This window comes from Dama dama, chromosome 20 (assembly GCF_033118175.1).
Source record: "Dama dama isolate Ldn47 chromosome 20, ASM3311817v1, whole genome shotgun sequence".
NCBI lineage: Eukaryota > Metazoa > Chordata > Mammalia > Artiodactyla > Cervidae > Dama > Dama dama.
Window position 1 is genome coordinate 81,073,647 of NC_083700.1, and position 25,646 is coordinate 81,099,292.

At 37.9% G+C, this 25,646-nt stretch overlaps 1 protein-coding gene across 5 annotated transcripts in view; it reads right to left on the minus strand.

Moving 5' to 3' along the window:
- Positions 1-25,646, minus strand: part of PATJ (PATJ crumbs cell polarity complex component) — a 365,401-nt gene that overhangs the window by 117,627 nt on the left and 222,128 nt on the right. For all 5 annotated transcript variants that reach the window (XM_061121728.1, XM_061121726.1, XM_061121727.1 and 2 more), the window contains exon 29: positions 22,309-22,400. In XM_061121728.1, coding sequence (XP_060977711.1) covers positions 22,309-22,400 — 92 coding nt within the window. The remainder of the gene's footprint in view (positions 1-22,308; positions 22,401-25,646) is intronic.

A 25,646-nucleotide genomic window follows, 5' to 3' on the forward strand; every position in this document is an offset into this window, starting at 1 on the left:
GTTCCATAGTCAACTTCCTCCCCACCTTAGTAAATATCAACAACATTCACCCAGTTGTTTAACCAGGAACCAAGTCATTCTTGAACACTCTCACCCCTCAACTGTATATCCAATCCATCAAGATGTCTTATTGATTCAACCTTTAAAATGTATCTTGAATGTTTACATTTCTTTCCATCCCATCCTAGTACAAGTTAACATCATTTCTTTTCTGAATTAAAGTAAAAACCTGCTATTTGGTCTCCCTACTCATACTCTTCATCCTCTGTCCATTCTTCACCCAGTAGTTATTACGGTTCTAAAATATAAATCTGATTATATTTCTACCCCCTGCTTACGATCTCCCTACGATTCCCTAATGCAAGAGAATCAAGTCCAAAATTGTTAGGGAACTTATCAGGCCTTGAGGGATCTGGCCCCAGCCCCCACCTTTGAACTTGTCTTGTTCTCACTTCTCCTTCCTCACTCTGCTCAAACCCAGCTACACAGGCCTTCTTTCCATTTCTCAGCAGAGCCAAGCTCCATATACCTCAGGCCTTTTCTATTCTTTTTTGTTCTGAATGCTTGGTGCCCAAATCCTTTGTCTGATTTTTTTTTTCTCTTTCATAGGTCACAGTAAATGTAATTTCTGGAAACAAGCATTCCATGACTTCCACTATATGCTTGTAGCACCTATCTATAATCTTAGATCTGTTTACTTTCACAGTTTACTTAACTGATTTGTATGCACATTCGTTTCAAATCTGTCTTCCCCTCAGATGGTAAACGCTCCAAGGACAGGACTCATATCCTTTCTACTATTACATCATCTAAGGCAAATACAGTGCTTGACAAACTGTCTGTACAGTAAGTTCCCTATATGTAAATGAGTTCTGTTCTGAGAACACATTCATTAAGTTCAATTTGTTTTTAAGTTCAACAAAGCCTAGGTACCCAACTAACATAATTGGTTATATAACACTGTATTGTAATAGGTTTATAATACTTTTCACAAAAATGCTACATTAAAAAACCCACAAAAATAAAGAAAATACATTTAATCTTACAGTATAGTACCTAGAAAAGTACAGTAATACAGTACAATAGCTGCCATACAGGGGCTGGCATCAAGTGAACAGGCAAGAGCTAGAGGAGGGAGAGGAGATGGGAGATGGTCAAGCTGAAGGATTATCAGCAATAGGAGACAAAGGGCAAGTTGCAGTTTCACTCATGGCTGACTGTGATGGAAAGCATATTTACATCTTTGAAAGTTCGCAACTTAAAGATTCTTATGTAGGGGACTTATGAAACACAGTTATTTTAAGGAACTTCCCTAGTGGTCAAGTGGATAACACTGCACTCCCAATGAAGGAGGCCCAGTTTGATCCTGGGAACTAAGATGCCAAATATTGCAAATAAGCTGGCATGATGCAGCTAATGAGCCTGCCAGAGAAAGCCCATGCACTGGAACTAGAGAAGCTTGTTCACCACAATGAAGACCCAGTGCAGCCAAAATAAATAATGTAACAATCACTCACTTCAATAAGGAGACGGAAGTAGTTTCAGTTCTAGAACTACCACTGACCCTAGGATTTTGGGGAAATCACTTCTAAGAAAATCAGTTTCCTAATCTTTTAAGTACGTAGGTTGAACTGTAAAACTTCTATGCTGATAAAAATTCTTTTGGAATAAGGCAGAACATAAATAAAGAGATAAGGTCTAGGTCCCATTTCTTGCTTTCAGTCAGTCAGTCAGTTCAGTCACTCAGTCATGTCCGACTCTTTGCGACCCCATGGACTACAACACGCCAGCCCTCGCTGTTCATCATCAACTCCTGGAGTTTACTCAAACTCATGTCCATTGAGTTGGGCTTTAACCTTTTAAAATTCTTGAATTATCTAGCACATGAGCCAAATGAAAGCAAAAGGGAGAAAACTAAAATCACAAAGTGACACAGAGCATGGAGAATATATCTATTTCTTCTGACAGCATTATAGATGCCTTAAGCATGCACTATTATGTTAAGAGATGGCTGTTGTTTTCCAGGGAGTACAATCCATTCCTCAGCAGTTTTCTCATACACAGAAGAAGCAATCAGTTACCCCTGGGTAAGTAAAAGCATTTTCCCAGAGGTAATTTCCTTTCCCACTCAGTTTCCCCCATGGAATAACACAATAGAGCTCAGCTCTAGCTTAGAACTGAAAGCCAACAGGACATATCTGCTCCAGATTCAGAGCCCATGGGGCAGAGTGTATTTGGCAGTAATTAAGCAGATGGCCTTTCATATCTCTTTCAAAGGTTACAGGCATTAAAAATACAGCTGCACATAAGTTTTTATTGAGAAATAATGATTAACTGGACCAAGTTATCACTTCATAATTTAATAATTTCCCCCCAAATAGTATGACTTCAATGGCTTTTAAAGTCCATATTAATTGTTTTAAACCTCACAGAACAGAAAACTTCAGTGGAGAGAAGAAAGCTGCTATAAGAAGTTACAGTTCATAATCCCTCATAATCCACTCATGAGTGAGTGTTCACAGACATTGTCATCAAGGCAGCGATTTTTTTCAGTTGAAGTATAATTCCTTTGTGTGTGTTGGTCACTTAGTCATGTCTGACTCTTTGCGATCCTATGGACTGTGGCCCGCCAGGCCCCTCTGTCCATGGGATTCTCCAGGCAAGAATACTGGAGAAGGTTGCCATACCCTCCTCCAGGGGATCTTCCCCACCCAAAGATGGAACCCACGTCTCCTGCATTGCGGACAGATTCTTTACCATCTGAGCCATAGGGAAGTCCCTAATAATAGTAATTGCTTTACAATATTGTATTAGTTTTTGCTGTACAACAATGCGAATCAGCTATATACGTGTGTGTGCATGTATATACACATCCTTATATCCCCTCCCTCTAGAGCCTCCCTCCCACTGTCCCCATCTCACCCCTCTATCTCATCACAGCGCAATGAGCTGGGTTCCCCGTTCTACGCAGCAGCTTCCCACTAGCTAGCTATTTTACACATGGCAGTGTATTCACGTCACTCCCATGCTCTCAATTCATCCCACCCTCTCCCTCTCCCTCTGGTGTCCACAAATCTGTTCTCTGTGTCTGCGTCTCTGTTCCTGCCCTGTCAATAGGTTCATCAGTACCATTTTTCTGGATTCCATATATATGTATTAATATATGATATTTGTTTCTCTCTTTCTGATTTACTTCACTCTGCATGACAGACAAGACAACAATTTTAAAGGGAAAGAAATGGGAAGAGGGAAACTAAAGGAGAGAAAGCAGTGATACTTCACAAGGGCAGTTAGCCTGAAAGACTTCTGGGGATCCTCTGACCTTTCATAGTCCATGATTCACACGAAATGAAATCTGTTTGCTTCATAATTAACTTTTCATTTCCAGTATAATCAACACAAATTTCTTACATCTTGGTGCCCCATACAGCACACAATCAGAAATTGTAGTTGAAATTATTTGCTGGTATTTGCATTTATTTATTTTGCAAGACTTGTATCTTTTTAAAAGTCTATTTTATTGAAGCATAGTTGATTTACAATGTTGTATGAATTTCTATTACAAAGCAAAATCATACAGTTATATGAATATGGTTATGCATAGAGGTTCCTCAAAAACTAAAAACAGAGTTGCCATATAATCCCGCAATCCCACTCAAGGGCATATATCCAGAGGGGAGAGTATATATATGTATATAGATAAAATATAGATATATACATCCTTTTTCTTCTTCTTTTCTATTATGATATTATTCTATGATATCATTTCTATTATCATAGAATATTGAATATAGTTCCTTGTGCTATATATTAGGACTTGATTGTTTATCTATTCTCTATATAATACCTTGCATCTGTGAATCCCAAATTCCCAATCCCTCTCTCTCCAAAGCCCTTTCCCCTTGGCCACCACAAGTCTGTTCTCTGTGTCTGTGAGTCTGTTTCTGCTTTGTAGATAAGTTCATTTGAGTTATATTTTAGATTCCACATATAAGTGGCCTCAGTGTGGTATTTGTCTTTTTCTTTCTGACTTCATTTAGAATGTAATCTCTAGGTCCATCCATGTTGTTGCAAATGACATTATTTCATCCTTTTTGATGACTAATATTCCATTGTATAAATGTTCTTTATCCATTTATCTATGAATGGATATTTAGGTTGTTTCCATGTCTTGGCTATTGTAAGTAGTGCTACAATGAACACTGAGGTGCATTCATCTTTTTGAATTATAGTTTTCTCTGGATACATGCCCAGGAGTGGGATTGCAGGGTCATATAGCAACTCTATTTTTAGTTTTTTGAGGAACTTCCATTCTGTTTTCCATAGCAGCTACACCAATTTACATTCCCTGTTGAGGATGTAACAGCTGTTGGCAGACAGATAGTGGACTTCTATTATGGATAAAAGTGAGATTTCCAAGGTATGGAAGCCTATATAGGTATGTCCTTATCACTGGACTTGCCAAGCTCTATTAAAATTATTTGTGCTATTCTCTCTCCTTTTTAAACACAGAGATAGGATCTTATTTCTTTATGTCCTCTGCTTGTAGCAGAATACCTAGAAGAGAGTAAGTATACTATAAAAGTCTGTTGAGTAAAAGAGGTCTTAACAAGCAGGAAAAGACAGGAAGCAGAACTGTCAAAGGTGTGTCCTATGCTTTCCAAGCTTCTTCACCAATTAGTGATGATGTGCTGGCTGCAGTCTGCCAGCAATTGGTACTTACCAAATTAATGAACATTTCTTGGGGTGTCTGCCCAACTCACAGTGATTCCATGGATGGTCTATACCGTTTAACACTAACAGTTGGCCTCACCTTCAGTGGATTTAAGGAGCAGATATCTGTCTCATTTTAAGCAGATCAGATTCTTTCTCCCAGGGACTGAAAATTTAGGAGAGACTCAAGAGTGTGGTATTGAGACAACACCAATGGAGATAGTCAAGACTAAACAATGAGGTTAGAACTTCCTTCTGGTGATGTCTTGGGAGTTGCCCTGGTTCCTTCTCTTCAGTCTCAGCTGCATGACTTATTCTTAAGAGTGCACAAGATATCCTTGTATTCTTACAATACATTCTCCTTTTAATTTAAGCTGGATAGAGTTTAATTGATTGCAGCTCAACAATATAGCTCTGAATTTATTTTGAATATAGTCTTTGGTTTATTTAACAAATATTTATGCTATGAAAACAAAGATGAATAAAACATGATTCCTACCTTTGATGATGTTAGCAATTAGTGAGGAACACAGCTAAGTAAACAGACAATTACGACAGTGGAATTTCTATCTAGGAACTATCAATGTAGTTTTTCTCCAAAAGGATACTAGGAACATACCCAATTCAGTTTTTTGTTTGCAGAATATATTTATATTTATGACAAAGACATATTCCGGATCCTGATTTCAATTCAATGCTGTTATAAAATACATTCATATTGGTAAAAATCATGAAACATGTATTGGGCAGAATTCTAAGAGGTCTCCCAAGACTCCTGCCTTTTGGCTTACAGGTTGTAAACAGGATGAATTTCATTTCCATGATTAGGTTACATGACATAGCACTGATGACCTTAAGACAAAGGCAGATTACCATGTTGGGCAAGACCTCATCACATGTCCCCTTTAAATCTAGAAATTTCACTTCTTAGAGCCTCATTGTCTTGATCTCTAAGGTTAGTAGGTTGACCTACAAGAATTCTAAGGAATGTCAGGAGGTCGGAGATAGACAGTCAGAGATTACAAGTATCATCTCTGGCTTGAGGATAAAAGCGAGCTCATGGGAAATAATGCAAATGGCCTTTAAAAACTAAGAGAAATCTCCAACTAAGAACCAATAAGGAACCTCCATACTGTACCAAAACCTGATCTAAAAGGATATGCGTGGGTGAATGCTAAGTTGCTTCAGTCATGTCCGACTATTTGTGACCGAGTGGACTGTAGCCTGCCAGGCTCCTCTGTCCAAGGGATTCTCCAGGCAAGAATACTGGAGTGGGGGAAGGATATATAGGCACCCCAATGTTGACTACAGCACTGTTTACAATAGCCAAGACATGGAAGCAACCTAAATGTCAACTGACAGAGGGATGGATAAAGAAAATGTAGTACATGTATACAACAGAGTATTACTCAGCTATTAAAAAGAATGAAATAAGGCCATTTGCAGCAACATGGATGGACCCACACGTTGTCATATTGAGAGAAGTCAGTCAGAGAGAGAAGGAGAAATATTGTATGACATCCCTTATATATGGAATCTAAAAAGAAATGATACAAATGAACTTACAAAACAGAAAGAGACTCACAGACTTAGAGAATGAACTTATGGTTGCAGGGGGAACGAACAGGGGGAAGGGATAGTTGGGAGTTTGGGATGGACATGTATACACTGCTATATCCATTTTAGGATAACCAACAAGCAAGTACAAGGGGAAAATGTGGGAGCAGTGACAGATTTTCTTTTCTTGGGTTCCAAAATCATTGCAGACAGTGACTGCAACCATGAAATTAAAAGATGTTTGCTCCTTGGAAGAAAAACTATGACAAACTTAGCATATTAAAAAGTAGAGACATCCCTTTTCTAACAAAGGTCTGTATAGTCAAAGTTATGGTTTTTTTCTGTCAGGTACAGAAGTGAACACTGGACAATAAAGAAGACTAAGTACCAAAAAATTGATGCTTTCAAATTGTGGTGCAAAAGAAGACTCTTGAGAGTCTCTTGGACTGCAAGGAGATCAAATCAGTCAATACTAAAGGTAATCAACCCTGAATATTCACTGGAAGGACTGATGCTGAAACTTAAGTTCCAATACTTTTTCCACCTAATGCAATGAGCCGATTCATTGGAAAAGACCTCCTTGATGCTGGAAAAGATTGAAGGCAAAAGGAGAAGAGGGTGGGGAGAGAATGAGATGGTTAGACAGCTTCAGTGACTCAAAGGACATGAGTTTGAGCAGACTCCAGGAGATAGTGAAGGATCGGGGAGCCTGGCATGTTGCAGTCCATAGGGTCAAAAAAGAACCATGGCAACTGAAGAACAAAAACAAGGACAAGCACAGGGAACTCTAGCCAATGTTATATGGCAGCCTGGATGAAAGGGGTGTTTGGGGGTGAATGGACACATGTATAATAGTAGTAGCAGTAGTAGATGCTGAGTTGTGTCTGACTCTTTGTGACCCCACAGACTATAGCCCACCAGGTTCTTCTGTCCATGGGTTTTCCCAGACAAGAATACTGGAGTGGGTTGCCATTTCCTTCTCCAGGATACATGTATACATATGACTAAAACTATCACAACATAATTAATTGATTATACCCCAAGACAAAACAAAAAGTTTAGAAGGAAAAAAAAAAAGAACCAACAAGGAAATAAACTTAACAAGAATGAGCCTGGAAGTGAAATTTTTCCCAAGGCTCCAGAAGAGAAGTCAATCTAGCCAACATCTTGATTTCTGCTTTGTGATATGTTAAATAGAGAGCCCAACCCCTCCATGTCAGACTTCTGACCTACTGAACTAACAGATAATAAATATGTGTTGGTCTAAGCCATTAAATTTGTGGTAGTTTGTTATACAAAAAGAAAAGTAATACATAGCAAAATGTATTGATTTGAAAGACATGATCACCAGAAGCATAACTTTTGAGTTCTTACCATGTACCACTGTTTTAATCATTTTTATATGTTAACTCATTTAACCTTCATAACAGCTCTATGTGGTAGTTACAATTATTTTCTTCACTTTACACAGAGATTAAGCTACCTGACCAAAGTCACAAAGCTAATAAATAGCAAGCTGAGGCTAAAATCCAGCTATCTGGTTTCAAAACCTACTCTTTTAACTATTGTATTACAGTGTTTCCTATTTCAATAGCTTGACCCAAAGCACAAATATCTTCTTCTCTCATATATCCAAGCTATTATCCCCAGATCTACCTTGGGGAAAAGTTCTACTGGGTCATAATTTACTCATAAATTTATTTCACAATTTTCCTCAAGATGAAGATGCAGTGCAGAGCTCTAAGTTTGTTAACTCTGACTTGATCAACTTTTCATACTTAAGTTTGGAGTGTCACATCTACATTACCCATCCCTCATATAAACATAATGACTATAAAATGCTTTGAAATATTCATTGTGCCTGACAGTGCTGGTCGGGTAGTGAACAGTACAATGGAGCATAATTCTCCCAGTACTCTCCTGTGATAGTAATTAGGGATATTCATAAATCCTCTGGCTTGTGTTTTTCTTCACCTTTAAAGTTGAACCAGTACTTGATTAACTATGTTTGCTTTTCTGCCCTGGTGATTATGGAAACACAAGCTGAGATGGAACTTCTGTTGCCTGGGTACCTGAAGGACCATAGTGAACAGAGAAGCCTCCTTGCTGAGCCCTGGAGGACATGTAACATGAGAAAGAAATAAATCTTTGTTGTTTTAAGCCACTGAGATTTGGGCTGTTAGTTACTGAAGCATAACTGAGTCTAACCTGACTTAAATATGTTCTAAACTAGTTTATTCTATAACTTTTTTCCCCAAAAACCATGCTTATACTTTAATCAGAATAGCTAAAAACTGGAAACAACCCAAATATCCACCTTTAGGAGAATGGATCATCAAATTGTGGTATATTCACAGATTGGGGTAATATTCCTCAATAATTTAAGGAACTATTGATATACATGACAACAAGGATAAATCTTTTAAAAATTATATAACATGAAAGAAACCAGACACAAAATAATAGATACTATTTGATTTTTTTACATGAAGTTCAAGAAAAGTTAAAACTAATCTTTGGTGACAGAAATCAGAAGTGTTAATTCTGGGGGGAGAAACTAACTGGAAAGGAGCACCAGGAAACTTGCCAGGGTGAATGAATTTCTTTTATTTTTGTTTTGGGTGATGGCTACATAGGCATATATTTTATATTATCAAAAACTCAACAAACTAAACACTTAAAATCTATTGCATTGAGTAGAAATTACATCCCAGTTAAAAAATGTATTCAGGATTATCTATAGTGTAAACCAGTAGGTGTTATTCTGGAAAGAATCCAGTCCTAAGGACACCTAGGTAAATGTACAGTTCTATCTTCAGTTCTATCAGTAAGACATAAACAATATACTAAGCAATGTTTTAAAAATCTTACTTCTTAATCTATAAAATTAGTATAATATATTCTAATAGAATTGAGATAATATGTCATAACACTAAAGTATAGTAACAATGTTGTTGTTCTTGTTTAGTCACTAACTCATGTCCAGCTCTTTGTGACCCCATGGACTGTAGCCTGCCAGGCTCCTCCGTCCACAGGATTTCCCAGGAAAAGAATATTGGAGTGGGTTGTCATTTCCTTCTCCAGGGGATCTTCCTAACCCAGTGTTTGAACCTTATCTCATAGTAACAATAGTTTACATTCAATGTTTTATGATATAGATTTAAGTTTCAGATTCTTACATCCAGGAGCAAAGTTCTCAGTTACTTTTAATTCATTTAACCATCAACCCTTATACCCAAAGAAATTATCAAGTCTAAAGGATTCATTCTAAAGATTTCATTCTTTTTTTCCTCTTTTCTTCTGATCCTATGTCACCATTCTAATTCAAGTACTTTTCACATTAACAACAGTGTCCCTGCTGGTTTCCTTGTTCTGCTTCCTCTGTGTCTCAGTCAATCCAACTCACTCCCTTCTTAACTGTGAAAACCCCTCTGTGCCACCAAGCCTGCAAATACACTGTGAATAACCCGAGAGCATAGAGTTCCCTCTTTTGGTGTTTGTTTTGCTTGACGTATAGTTATTTATGTGCATGTCTTATATAGTACTTGAGACACAGTAGGTACTCAATGAATACTTAAATTTGCTCATGCAGTTTGGACTTTTTTTTTTCTATGTAAATCTTCTCAGGCAGCATTAACTAGCTCTTGCTGTACCCACTTCTACAACAGTAATTTCTCTCTCCTCTGAATGTCTAAACTATTTACATGGGTTTTCTCAGCAACTTTTTTCTGTTCTTCTAACAATACCTCACTGCATTCTTATAAGCATACACATGTCACATTCATAGATTTGTTGATAAAACCCTTTATGTTTATATCTTATCCCTCAAAGTTGTAGTCATAATTAAATTGTAGTAAGAGATTTCAATAACATTCTATTTGAAGCATCAATCCAGCAAACATTGACTAATGCCTTAGGATTAAATATGAGATTCTCTCTCTGACATAAACTCTAAAAGAATGCTACAAATTGCAGTTAAAAGAAAGATTAATGAGATATGAAGAGAATGTATTTATCCTTCAGGAAAGGACACTGAGCCTATGAAAAAAATTTCTGAATGATGAAATAAAGACATCTGATGTAATGAGCTGTATGTGCCTGCTTGTGTTCGTAGAATTCCATGACTTTCGATTTATTAGGGTCTAAGATATCTCCAAAGAGCAATATTCCTTCTTTTAAAAGTGAAAGTGTCTTACATTGTTGGTGGAAATGCAAATTAGTACAGCCACTATGGAAAACAGTGTGGAGACTCCTTAAAAAACTGTAAATAGAACTGCCATATGACCCAGCAATCCTACTCCTGGGCATACACACCGAGGAAGCCAGAACTGAAACAGACACGTATACCCCAATGTTCATCGCAGCACTGTTTATAATAGCCAGGACATGGAAACAACCTTGATGCCCATCAGCAGATGAATGGATAAGAAAGCTATGGTATATATACACAATGGAATATTACTCAGCCATTAAAAAGAATACATTTGAATCAGTTCTAATGAGATGGATGAAACTGGAGCCCATTATACAGAGTGAAGTAAGCCAGAAAGATAAACACCAATACAGTATACTAACGCATATATATGGAATTTAGAAAGATGGTAACGATAACCCTATATGCAAGACAGAAAAAGAAACACAAATGTATAGAACAGACTTTGGACTCTATGGGAGAAGGCAAGGGTGGGATGATCTGAGAGAATAGCATTGAAACATGTATGTTATCAAGTGTGAAACAGATCGCCAGTCCAGGTTGGATGCATGAGACAAGTGCTCAGGGCTGGTGCACTGGGATGACCCAGAGGGATGGGATGGCGAGGGAGGTGGGAGGGGGGTTCAGGATGGGGAACACATGTAAATAAATCCATGGCTGATTCATGTCAATGTATGGCAAAAACCACTACAATATTGTAAAGTAATTAGCCTCCAACTAATAAAAAATAAAGGAAAAAAAAATAAAAGTGAAAGTGTGTTCCATCCTAAAATGTATATGGAATAGCCAAAACAATCTTGAAAAAGAAGAACAAAGTTGGAGGTCTCACCCTTCCTAATTTCACAATATATTACAATGCTACAGTAATCAAAACAGTGTAGTACTGGCTTAAGAACAAATGCATAAACCAATGGAATATAATAGGAAGCCCTAAAATAAATCCTCAGTGTAGGGTCAAATGATTCCAACAAGGGCACCAAGATTATTCAATGGGAGAACAGATGATCTTTTCAACAAATGGTACAGGGAATCCTGGATATCCACATGCAAAAGAATGAAGTTGGATTATTCCCCTATAGCATATACAAAATTAACTCAAAATGGATCAAAGACCTAAACATAAGAGCTAAAATTATAAAACTGTTATAAGAAAACATAGGGAAATTCATGACATTGGATTTGGCAATGGATCTGACACCAAAAGCCCAAGCAATAGCAAATAGATAAATTGGACTACATTAACATGAAATACTCAGTGGATCAACAGAGTGAAAAAGACAACCTATGGAATGAGAGAAAACTTTTGCAAATCATATACCTGATGATGAGTTCATATCTAGAATACATGAAAGAATTCCTAAACTCACCAACAAAACAACCTGACTAAAAGACAGGCAATGACTTGAAAAGATGTCTCTCCAAAGAAGACATCATACCCAACTACTATGAAAAAAAAGAAAGAAAGAAAATAGTAAGAGCTGGTGAGGTTGTAGAGAAACTGGAATCCTTGCCTACTGTCAGTAGCAATGTAGTATGGTGCAGTTGCTACGGGAAATAAAGTAGTTCCTCAAAAAATTAAAAATAGAATTGTCATATAATTCAGCAATTTCATTTCTGGATATATATGGAAAAGAACTGAGAATAGAGTCTCAAACAGACATCTGTACACTCATGTTCATAGTACTATTATTCACAATAGTTAAAAAGTAGACGCAACCCAAGTGTTTCTCAACAGATGAATGGACAAACATACAATGGAACATCATTCAGTTTTAAAAAAGGAAGACAATTCCAACATATGCTGCAACATGGATGAACCTTGAAAACATTGCGATAAGTGAAATAAGCCAGTAGCAAAATGATAAATACCGTATGGGTCCACTTTTATAAGGTATCCAGTATAGTTAAATTCAGAAAGCAGAAAGATAGTTGCCAGGAGGTGGGGGGAAGGAGAGAATGGGGTGTTATCTGTCAATGGGTATGGAGTTTCAGTTTTGCAAGGTATAAACAGTTTTGTAGATAGATGGTGGTGATGGTTGTACAATAATATGAATATACTTAATGTTACTTAACTGTACACTTAAAAATGGTTAATAAGGTGGATTTTATGTAATGCATATTTTATCACAATTTTAAAAATTAACTAAGACAAAAAAGTACAAGTGTGATGAGAATACATTTGAATTACATTATCACTTAAAATCATTTTGTCTTCAGAACAGATCTGGTCTTGCCTCTTGGAAATTCATTTTCACTAAACCCGTAGAATTTTATTTCATGTCAACAAAGTAGCATTATATCAAAAGTAGAAGCTATGTGCCTGAATTCAACCTGGATTCCTAAGTAAGTTGATTTAATTTTGTGCAACCTGTTCCATATAGAATGATTACTACTACAATCTGGAGCCTAGCACATTGTTTAGGTGCATACACACACAAAGCTGCATAAATGAGGAACATATGAATACAACTAAACAGGCCTAGATAATTTTTTTTCTGACTGTACTAAAAATAGTGATGTGAGATACTTGAGGACGGAAAAAAGAAAATCTATATTTGCTGTATTAATTGAAACACGACAATAAATTAACATTCATCCAGGAAAGTTCTATGCAAATGAACCAGAAGTAACATGTAAAACAAAGCAAATCATTACATCTCAGTGGGAGCAAAACCCCTTTCTGAAAATATTCCAGGAGATATTTCTAACTATATGAACCCACTAAATAATTTCTAATTCCCAACTGGAATAAACCACCAAAAGAGCTGACCATGCTGAATCTGAAATAAATGTCCAATGACAGTGGAATTATGACCTCTATTTCCTTGGCATTCCAAACAATGTCAATCACTAATGAGGGCTGCTGGGAGTAACTCAGCATCTAGACCCACAGTTTGCAAAGGTGGCCCCAGGCAAGTTCTAAATAATGATTGCCAATTGTACAGAGGAAAAGTTGACTCAAAATATCTCACAGTGTAGGTTGGCAGGAGAGTTAATATGGGGAGCTTTAGGACTGGATGGGATAAATGACAGCCTATCAAGTTTCTCATAGACTCTTTCTAAAGATAGTACAATAGATACTCAGAGCCATTCTTCTCTTCATCCTGTCAGGAACAGCCTGAAAGTTGTTCAGACATCCAGTCCTCACTGTAAAGCCATGAACTATAAAAGGTGACTCTTCCTATCAAGTATAAAACTGAGTAAAATCCTGCTTGATTTCTCTGAAATCATCGTGGTAATCTGATTTCAAGAGCCAGGAGCAGTGGAAACCTGTCATACTGGGGATCTCCATTAGGGACTTGTTTAGAGGTCTTGTGGTTCTGCTAAGGAAGTCTGAAGGATAAAATCTTCTCAGGATCATGGCTAAAAATCAACATGGGACATGCATATAAGCAGAGGGAACTTGCACTGGTTGCTCATGACTTGTTCAGAGAGCTCTAATTTTATCATCCTTCCTATTCATTAGGACTCTTTGGCAGCAAGCAGTAGAAAGGAATTTAGGCCAACTTAAGGCTCAAACGGTAAAGCATCTGCCTACAACGTGGGAGACCCGGGTTCGATCCCTGGGTCGGGAAGATCCCCTGGAGAAGGAAATGGCAACCCACTCCAGTACTCTTGCCTGGAAAATCCCATGGATGGAGGAGCATGGTAGGCTACAGTACATGGGGTCTCAAAGAGTCGGACACGACTGAGTGATTTCACTGTCAAGCTCAGATAAGGAGATGACACTACCCTTATGGCAGAAAGCGAAAAGGAACTAAAGAGCCGTTTGATGAAAGGGAAAGAGGAGAGTGAAAAAGCTGGATTAAAACTCAACATTCAAAAAACTAAGGTCATGGCATCCAGTCCTATCCCTTCATGGCAAATAGATGGGGAAACAACAGAAACAGTGACAGACTATTTTGCTGGGCTCCAAAATCACTGCAGATGGTAACTGCAACTATGAAATTAAAAGATGCTTGCATCTTGGAAGAAGAGCTATGACAAACCTAGACAGCATATAAAAAAGCAGAGACATCACTTTGCAGAGACAAAAGTCAGCACAGCCAAAGCTATGGTTTTTCCAGTAGTCATGTGTAGATGTGAGAGTTGGACCATAAAGAAAGCTGAGAACCAAAGAATTGATGCTCTTGAACTGTAGGGTTGGAGAAGACTCTTGAGAGTCCCTTGGGCTGCAAGGAGATCAAACTGATCAATCCTAAAGGAAATCAGTCCTGAATATTCATTGGAAGAACTGATGCTGAAGCTGAAGCTCCAATACTCTGGCCACCTAATATGAAGAACTGACTCATTGGAAAACACCCTGATGCTGGGAAAGATTGAAAGCAGGAGGAAAAGGGGATGACAGAGGATGAGATGGTTGGATGGCATCACTGACTCGATGGACGTGAGTTTGAGCAGGCTCCGGGAGTTGGTGATGGACAGAGAAGCCTGGCGTGCTGCAGTCCATGTGGTCACAAAGAGTCAGACATGACAGCGAATGAACTGAACTGAAGCAAAAGGTAATTTATTAGAGGGATATTGGGATCTCACAGAACATAGGCAGGCTATATTATCAGACTTAGAACAAATGGGAACTAAGAGATCTCCAGAGGACAAGGAAGCAGGAAGCAGAAGGATATCACAGTAGGCACCTTTGATCAAGGCCCTGTGACTCCATGAATAAACACCATATATAGAGATTACTTGCTTTCTGTTCTAAGCCTAAGGTATCATATTGCTCAAACTTAGGTCTCATGTCTACCCACTGGTGACACCTTGGCAGTGAGAGAAAGATCTGGTTCCTTTAGATTCCACCTAGATTTACTATTTTTACTCTTTCATCATACTACATACATTGTGGGCGTGTATGTGTGTTCAGTGGAGGGGCATCTACCAAAGGAAACAGGCATTCTACAGTGAGAGAAGTAAAAATATTGCCCCCAAAAAAGTGTAGAGAAAAAACAACCCTATTCTCTCTGTGACCATCACAATTAGTTGTTTCTGAGTGCTAAAAGTGAAATACACATAGTCATAATTCCCACAAGCTGGTATTAAAAAATAGGAGCAATAAAGAACAAAATTTGCAATTCTATTCATGAAATAATAATAATGGTTTTCAAAGATCCTTTACAAGTCAAACAAGAAAGATGGACTTGCTTGGTAAGCACTCTACCTAACTGACAAAATACAGTTGACTAAATGCACCTGAATTCATGTAAAATTTCTGGTTATTTCAGACAACCTAGCTACAACCACCCTCAAAAGAGGAAAATCTATGGCTACTGTAGATATTCAAAAGAGTATGTCTTAGGCTTTCAAGATGACTTCAGAAGTGTATGACCCAATGGAATGATAACTGGATGAAATGTACACAACTTCCCAAGGTTACCATAGTCTGTCCAAGGGAACAATTTTTATTTGGATACATAAATTCCAATGCTTTTGACAAAAGATCAAAACACAAAACACTCCAATTCCACCTTGCTCTTGAACTAAAAGTCTTATAAATTCTACTTGTGAATATAAAATTAATAATTAAAATACTATTTAAAATTGATATTACAGAAAACAAGTATTGAAGAAAGAGTCAGGATTTCAGAGCATTTGAGAGACATATGGATCTATCACACAGTCCAACTAAACAGAGAAACAGAAGAGCCTTGAAATTGCGGGAGAGTCTCCACTTCCTACAACTCCTAACATAGTTCAGTGCTAATGATAGGCCTCTTCCTCAAAACGCCTCGTCATATATGCCATGGATGATATTTTACTGTGCACTTGAAAAGGGGCACTGCATCCTTTAATGACCCATGAGCGTAAGAAAATGCTTATTTACAGAAATCATAGCAAATGACACATGCAGCTATGTTCCTCCCTTCTAGTCTGAGCTTAAAAATCTTTATCTGTGACACTTTTCCATAGGCTACAGAGACCAGGTTAGGTGTGTCTCCTATATGTCCCTATAGTGTCATGGCACTTACACCGCTAGAAAAGGCACCAGACTGTTTTACTCTCTGAGTCCATCCTTAGGGTAGAAATTGTGTTCTGTGTCACTCCACAGCACCAGCACAGGTAGGCACTCTGAAAATACTTATGCAATAAATGCATGAATGTTTCCTTGTAAAAGTCAAACTCATACTTGATCCCACAATCTTTTTTCCCTCCTAGTTATCAAAACTAGATATAAAGAAGCAAGAAGCACAATAAGGATCTTATTCAAATGGACTTACTTTGACATTCACATTAATTTCGAATCAATATCATCTTTTAGGGACAAGACTAGAAGATAACAGGTCACACCATATTTTTTAATTACGAAAACAAGACATGTGTTCAATGGATACAGTAAAGTGGGTCCCATGGTGAGTCCACTTTCACTTGGTAGGGCTTGACAGCTAGCACTAAATCTTTCCAAAGGGTTTCAGTTTCATTTGGCCTCCTTTAGCCCCAGGAGTTTTTAACAGTACACATTTTCCACATGTAATTAAGTAATGGAGAGTGAGTTGTTATACATGACATTTAATTTTCGATAGTGGGGGAAGGTATGACAAGAGCTGCAGGTGAGATCATTAATCTCCTTGGATCCTTGTACTGCCAAATACAGCAATTCATTCTTCATCATATTAATACATTGCTTCTCCTATACTGAAATAGGAGTGCTTGTGTAGAGGAGATCATATGGAATAGGAAAACTCAGAGTTGAATGTGTGGTACATAGTAAGCACCCACAGTGTAATATGCATCTAGATGATCTAGAGTAGAATCACTGACAATACCACAGTCCAAATGTGCCACTGGGCACAATTACATGATTACAGTATTGTCCCAAATCTAACAATGTGGGGAGAAAAGGGCAAAAAGTGATTATGTAAGGAAGTCGTGTTTGAAGGTGAAAGTGTTAGTCACTCAGTCATGTCCAAAATCGTTGTGACCGCACAGATTGTAGCCCGCTGAGCTCCTCTGTCCTAGAATTCTCTAGGCAAGAATACTGGAGTGGGTAGCCATTCCCTTCTTCAGGAGACCTTCCCGACCCAAGGGTGGAACCCAGGTCTCCTGCATTTGCAGGTGGATTCTTTAACATCTGAGCCTCCAGGGAAGCCCATGTCATGTACACACAGCAGCAAATTGCTAATTTTCCCTGATGACTCACAGACCCACTTTGTGAATTATAGATCAATTAGTATATGAACAAAGGCAAGTGTTACGACAAGGACATGATTACACAAATGTATATCACTATAGACTAAAAGCCCTAGTTAATTAAAATGGTACCTGCAGCATATTTTCACACCTTCCTGTGATTATTTTACTGCTACTCATTCTCCTAAACCTGTAGCCAGTTCCCATTCTTATCTCCCTTGTCAATAAATTAGAAAAAGAGTTACTCAGGTATAAAAGCCAAAATTTTCTGTATAATGGAAATGCACAGGGAATCAACAATTTCAACAAAGGAAGGAAATATTGCCATATAGAAGCAATAATCAAAGAAATATAATTTATAAAGATTGGTTTTTAAAGTAACATTATATAACACAAGGGCTTCTCAGGTAGTACTAGTGGTAACGAACCTGCTTGCCAGTGCAGGAGATGGTAAGAGATGCAGGTTCAGTTCCTGGGTTGGGAAGATCCCCTGGAGAAGGAAAATAGCAACCCACTCCCGTATTCTTGCCTGGAGAATTCCATGGACAGAGAAGCCTGTAGCCATGGGCTACCGTCCGTGGGTTCACAAAGAGTCAGACATGACTGAAGTGACTCAGCACACATATAACACAAAGCAAGTTATGACATTTTAGAGAAAAGTATAATTGCATCTGTTGTATTGAGATGATTTAAGTGCTAACCTCTTGAAACCTGGTAACAAATCAGTACTTAATTGTTTCAGGATTTCGTTCCAAAATAGGCAAAACTATGCTTGTGACAATAGTCTGAAGGAGGTAATACATAGGCAGAGGTTGAAAGATGTACCTAATTGAGGAATGAACTAGTCAATCAGCCCAAAGAAGCAAGGATGCCATATTGCTTAGTACCTAAATGCACAGGTTACCACACATGAATAGGACACCAATCTACCAAGCTACCCCTATTAGTGATGTACACAGCTAATGAACAATAAAATTTTTTCATTTAGATTTTCTTTCTTAACTCCTTAAGTGCTTTAAATTCTTGACCTATTTAATATTACATAGTAAAATTTATTATATTGACATGAGGATTCATTCATGTTAATTCGATTTCTCTTTATACATTCCTCAATTAAGGAGCATTCTACTCCTTGTTAGAATATCAGGTCATCATTAAAAAAAAGAAGACAACAGGGAAGAAGCAGCAGCAGTCTAGCAACAGCAGACAGGGAACTAAAAGATGTTTTAGGTAGGCTGTGTCCTTGTCTCTTATTCTAACATTTACTAGAAATGGTTGTATATAATGTCTGTAGCTATCTCTTCCAGTGCTTAACCATTACGATGTTAATTAGAGCAGTCTTAAACTGTAAATGTGATTCAGTCAAAAAATAGTCAAGATTCTGGAATTAGACAACGTATATATGAGAAGCGGTTCTTTTTTTCCCTCCTCTTTCTTTCACCCTACTTACTACTTTCCTTCTCTTTTACCTCCATCCTGCCTCCCTCCCACATTTTCTGCCATCATCACCATCATCTTCATCTCTATAGCAGCCATATACGTTGAGTCCATATTGCCAGGCAATTTACATGTACTAATGCATTAGACAATTTATGAAATAGCCCAGGAAACTGACCAAGCTCAAACAGCTGTGATATCATGAGTGAATTTCAAGCCCAGGCTGAGTGAATTGATGGTTTCTTTTTTTAATCACTAAGCCTGAGAGTTCAGTTTTGCTTTAGAAAAGAACTGATCACTTTAGATAAGAGTTATTAGTCAAATGACTAGTTCCTTCCCTATAGAAACTGAAGCATTAATTAATTAATAAAATGCTGGCATGCAAATTACTAGATATGTATCTATTGAATCAAACAAAGGCTATGAACAGAGGAACATCTTTCTTGCTTCAATTCAAGCTCCTTTTCCTTTAGACAGTCTAAAAGTAGATACAACAATAGATTGTTCAGAATCATGCCCATGTCATTTTTCTCCTTACAAAAGAAGATACAGAAAATCTTAAGTTGGGGAGAGGGACTAAACTATAAGGAGTTTTATAAAACTAACTTACTATGATTGTTGCATTTGGAGAATATATGATCTGGATTGCTCAGTAAGAGCTGAGAGGAAATTTATTCTATAAAGGTTTCTGAATCCCCACTATGTGCTAGACACAGTAATTCAATGACCATGCAAGAAAGGTTCATAATTAGATAACGTATTCTGACTGTAGCTAGATATTTCTAAATTGCTTAAAATCATGTCCAGTAAATAAGTATTCAGCAGCATCCTCAATCATGCTTACACCATTAATTTGCTGAACAAATCTTTTCCTTGATTCTGATCCCTTCTGAACAGTCCAAAATTGAAACTACCAGACACTAAATTAATGGGACTTTATTACTATTATTAAAATTTTACTCAACTTTCTCTTCTGTCTTCTAAGTAACTTCAAATCATTTAATCTTTCTTTCTTGAAGCAGGGGGTTCTATTTCCCAACTACTTAATTGCATTAAATGATTTCCTTTGGATCCTATTCAATTCTCTTTTTGTTCCCTTTAAAATGGGATGAGCCAGCATGAGTAATAAAGGCCCCACAGATGACAAAGACATAACAATAATGTTAATCAGTAATAACATCCCTTGCAGCAGTGCCACAAAGTGCCAAGCACTGATGTGCAGACACTATTGAATGCTACATAACATCTCATGTGATCCTCACACAGTTTTAAACCAAGTTTTCAAGCTTAAATGACTTCAACTCTTTACTTGTATGGATTTCTATTGATGGACACTTTAAATTTTTGAGTCGCTTACCTTTTCTCAAGTCTGTTCATGTTTTCATCATCTAACTAAATTTGTAACCTCTGGCAATAGGAAGGGTAAAGCGACTGGTGTCTAACAGAGAACTTCAAGGTCAGTAAGCCAAAGGAGACTGTCATTACACAAATGGGGAGGAGGAAGGTTTCTCCCCCTAGATACAAAGGCAAAAAACCCTGGAAATCCAGAAAGTGCTAATGAACAGGATAAAAAGTCATTAATGTAGGACTTTTTCAGGAGCAAAGCAACTGTGAGGCTGAAGTAATGGCATGGGAAGGAAAATTTCAGTCATCTACACTAGTGTCCAAATCTGGGAATAAATAACCTCTAATCCCAGCTGTCTCCTGGGAATGGATGGGTCTTACTAAAAAGTAACTACTGAGAAGGGGAAGAGTAATATTAATCATCGCCATCATAAGGACAGGTAACATTTCTTCAAGCCTTTACTCTCTGCTTGACACTGTGTTATTTCTAATTTTCAAAATACCACAATGAATGAGGTAAGTGCTGTATAATCCCAGGTTTATAGATAGTAACTGAGGCCCCAAAGGCAAAGAAGCAGAGTGATAGTTAACATACAGTTACATTCTCTAAAAATAATTCAGATTTATCTGTCATTTCAGTAAAATTACAGGGACTAAAACCTCATTCCATGTCTGATGGAGCAATGATGGCTCCCACCAATGAGGGGTTTCAATTCTGACTCACTTATACCAAAAGGGCTCAGTCTGCTGGCAGATGAGGTGTGGGCAAATGTGGAGCCCCAAATGGACCACACGACTCCAGACAGTAGAGCTCACATCTCCTCCCCTCTGTATTTCTCACCTGCTCTCTTAACATGAAGCTCCTAAAACTTCCCTGGGTTCTTTTTTTTTCTTGCCTATCCTTTGACGAAGGCATTAATGAGATAGCAAACGTAGCGAATGTACCAAATGATGGTGATGGGAGGATGACAAGCTAGAATGTTCTATCAGATTTAAAAAGAGGATAATCAGATCAAGAAAGAATTTTTCAAAATAGAAATACAAATATAAGTCTCAACTACCAGTTCTATCATGTGAACTGTACATAACAAGAACACCTCAGAATCAAAGCAATCTATACTTTTCTTTAAAGAAAGCGGAGCACCAAAGAATTGATGCTTTTGAACTGTGGTGTTGGAGAAGACTCTTGAAGTCTTCTTGCAGCCCAGTCCCTTGAGCAAGAAGATCCAACCAGGCCATCCTAAAGGAGATCAGTCCTGGGTGTTCACTGGAAGGACTGATGTTGAAGCTGAAACTCCAATACTTTGGCCACCTGATGGGAAGAGCTGACTCATTTGAAAAGACCCTGATGTTGGGAAAGATTGAGGGCAGGAGGAGAAGGGGGCGACAGAAGATGAGATGGTTGGATGGCATCACCGACTCGATGGACATGGGCTTGGGTGGACTGCGGGAGTTGGTGATGGACAGGGAAGACTGGCGTGCTGCGGTTCATGGGTCTCAAAGAGTCGGACACTACTGAGCAACTGAACTGAACTGAATGATACTTTTCTTGGGCTTCCATGGTGGCTCAGATGGTAAAGAATCTGTTTGCAATGCAGGAGACCCAGGTTTGATCCCTGCCTCAGGAAGATCTCCTGGAAAAGGGAATGGCTACCCACTCTAGTATTCTTGCCTGGGAGAATTCTGTGGGCAGAGGAACCTGGAAGCTTACAGTCCATGGTGTCACAAAAAGTTAAACACAAGACAGCACACATACTTTTCTTAAAGTGACAATTACAAAAGGAAAATATATTTTTAGAACACAGTGATTGTTTTAAACAAACAAAAGATAAAATAGTATTACATATTTTATGTATAAGATAAAATAATAACATCTCCAGAAGAGATCTTGAGTTTTAGGAAACTAGACATATCTGTCTTACCTGATGAAAACCAGCTTGACCTTTGGCGGGGCAGTCTTAATAATGGCGGATGCATTTTGGTGACTTCTTCCATATAGAATCTGATTGTTTATCTGTGGTAAAAAATAAAATGCACTTGTGAATCTAAAACATATATATATATATATATATATATATATATATATATATATATACACACACACACACACATATATATATATATGTGCATATACTTGGAATTAAACAATAAAGTTCCTTCATTTTTAAGTGGGTAGATGTAGGACTCTTTAATGCTAAAAATATTGACATTCTTCATAGTACAGATTCAAATACTAATTCTAAGCAGCTACTAAAATCTCTTAAATTCAGAATTTTTGGACTTTTTGCTAAACTTGACAGTAGCAGTTGAGCTAGATGCAAAAAGTTTGTGATAGATATTTCATTTCCTACAGCTTTTCCAGACTCCTAAGAAATGCAGAAAACAGACCAAACTGTGGTATTCATCAGAGCTCTGGAGGGCCCATTAAACATGATTCTGTAAACGTGTCAAGGTTATTACATAGCATAAATTGTGTTACTCCAGAGGATGTAAATATTATGTCCCCATTTTAAGTCAAATATTAGATCAATTGCACAGGATATTTTACAGGACCCAATGAATGAGACATCTACTCTTATCCAAGATGAGGTGAGATTTTTTAACTTGACTGAATTCATCTAAATACTATCTAAAAACATTTATATTCTAAATGTCTTCACTCCAGATTTTCCCATTGCTAAGCTATGTTGACAGCTACAATCAATCTTTTATTTTATTTCAACCATTTGATAATAGCTCACACAGTTTTGGCTTTTTCTCCCTTGTCTGTTCAATAAGTAGTTAGTGATCTATGTAATATTGTCTCTATTTAACTGAGGCCTTGATATCTTTTACTATTTAAGGGATAGTATAGTATACTATATAAGGGATGGTAAAAACGGGGTTTATGCTTTCTGTAATTAGCATCTAATTTGCCTGTCCTTGATGCCGCTGAACTGTTGCATTTGCAGACATTTGAAAAAGGTCTCATTTTTGTTCTAACAGCTGTTATGAGAAAGTATACAGAAATTAACACTTCAAAGGATGGAATGAAAATATAATATTTTTAACTACATAAAATGAAGCTCATCCATCACCTCAAAGTGGTAAAGCTGGGATTCATATGAAAGGCTGTTACAAAGACTAAACTTGAACCACTGCTTCATTATGTCTCTCATTTTGTCAGCTTTTATTCTTCACCAAGATAATCAGTTTCCTAGAAAACTACTGATCACACTGTCATTTCTCTGTGTCTCAGTTTCTTCTTCTTTAAACTAAATCTAAGCATCTATTACATAAAACTATTGTGAGAAATGAGATAATGTCTTTAAATTTTATTTACAGTAATCTTGGGGTGAAAAAGTTGGCTTAAAGCTCAACATTCAGAAAACAAAGATCATGGCATCCGGGCCCATCACTTCATGGCAAATAGATGGGGAAACAGTGGAAACAGTGGCTGATTTTATTTTTCTGGGCTCCAAAATCACTGCAGATGGTGACTGCAGCCATGAAATTAAAAGACACTCCTTGGAAGGAAAGTTATGACCAACCTAGACAGCATATTAAAAAGCAGAGACATTACTTTGCCAACAAAGGTCCGTCTAGTCAAGGCTATGGTTTTTCCAGTGGTCATGTATGGCTGTGAGAGTTGGACTGTGAAGAAAGCTGAGTGCTGAAGAATTGATGCTTTTGAACTGTGGTGTTGGAGAAAACTCTTGAGAGTCCCTTGGGCTGCAAGGGGATCCAACCAGTCAGTTCTAAAGGAAATCAGTCCTGAATATTCATTGGAAGGACTGATGTTGAAGCTGAAACTCCAGTACTTTGGCCACCTGATGCGAAGAGCTGACTCATTTGAAAAGACCCTGATGCTGGGAAAGATTGAGGGCAGGAGGAGAAGGGGATGACAGAGGATGAGATGGTTGGATGGCATCACTGACTCAATGGACATGAGTTTGTGTAGGCTCCGGGGGTTGACGTTGGACAGGGAGGCCTGGTGTGCTGCAGCTCGTGGGGTCGCAAAGAGTCGGACACAACTGAGCGACTGAACTGAACTGAACTGATATCCATATTGTAAAGTAATTAGCCTCCAACTAATAAAAATAAATGGAAAAAATAATAATAAAATAAAATACAAAAAAGTTTTTTAAAAAAAGGTTTTTAACTTTTAAGCATTAAAACTACTCACCTTTTCTGTGAAAGTGAAAGTCACTCAGTAGTGCCCCACTCTTTGCAATGCCATGGACTACACAGTCCAACCCAGGGATCAAATCCAGGTCTCCCACATTGTAGGCGGATTCTTTACCAGCTGATCCACAAGGAAAGCCCAAGAATACTGGAGTCGGTAGCCTATCCCTTCTCCAGCAAATCTTCCTGACCCAGGAATTGAACCAGAGTCTTTTGCATCGCAGGTGGATTCTTTACCAACTGAGCTATCAGAGATTAAGGTTTCTGTCTTTTTGATATGACATATTTTAAAAAATATCCAAACTCTGTATGGTACTCTGATGATGGATACATGCCATTATGGTGATTTAGTGGTAAAGAGAATTCGCCTGCCAATGCTGGAAATACAGGAGATATAGATTTGATCCCTGGGTCAGGAAGATCCCCTGAAGGAGGAAATGGCTATGCACTCAAGTATTCTTGCCAGGATAATCAAATGGAGAGAGGAGCCTTGTGGGCAACAGTCTACAGGACTAAAAAGAGTAGGATACAATTGAACGACTGAGCACGCAGCACATAGAACATACAAGGGCTTCCCTGGTGGCTCCGTGGTAAAGAATCTGCCAATGAAGGAGCCTCAGGTTTGATCCCTGGTTCAGGAAGATCCCCTGGAGAACGAAATGGCAACCTGCTCCAATATTCTTGCCTGGGAAATCTCATGGACAGAGGAGCCTGGCGGGCTATAGTCCATGGGGTCATAAAAGAGTTGGATGTGACTTAGCAACCAAACAACAACAATGTTGAATGTGTAACGCCCAGAGTGAGCGCTAACATAAACTATGAACTCTGAGTGATAACAATGGGTCAATGCAGGTTCAACAATTGTAATGTATGCACCAGTCCAGAAGGGGATGTTGATAATGAGGGAAGCTGTGCATATGTGGGGATAGGGGTACACAGGAAATCTCTTTAATCTTCCTCTCAATTTGTCTGCTCTGAAAAAATAAAAAAAATTTTTTGAGTGCCCACCATCCATATAATATATTTTCTCCTAATACTTTCATGGTTTTATTTTTCTTATATTTACATCTTCTTACCTAGCTTAGCTATTAGAAAA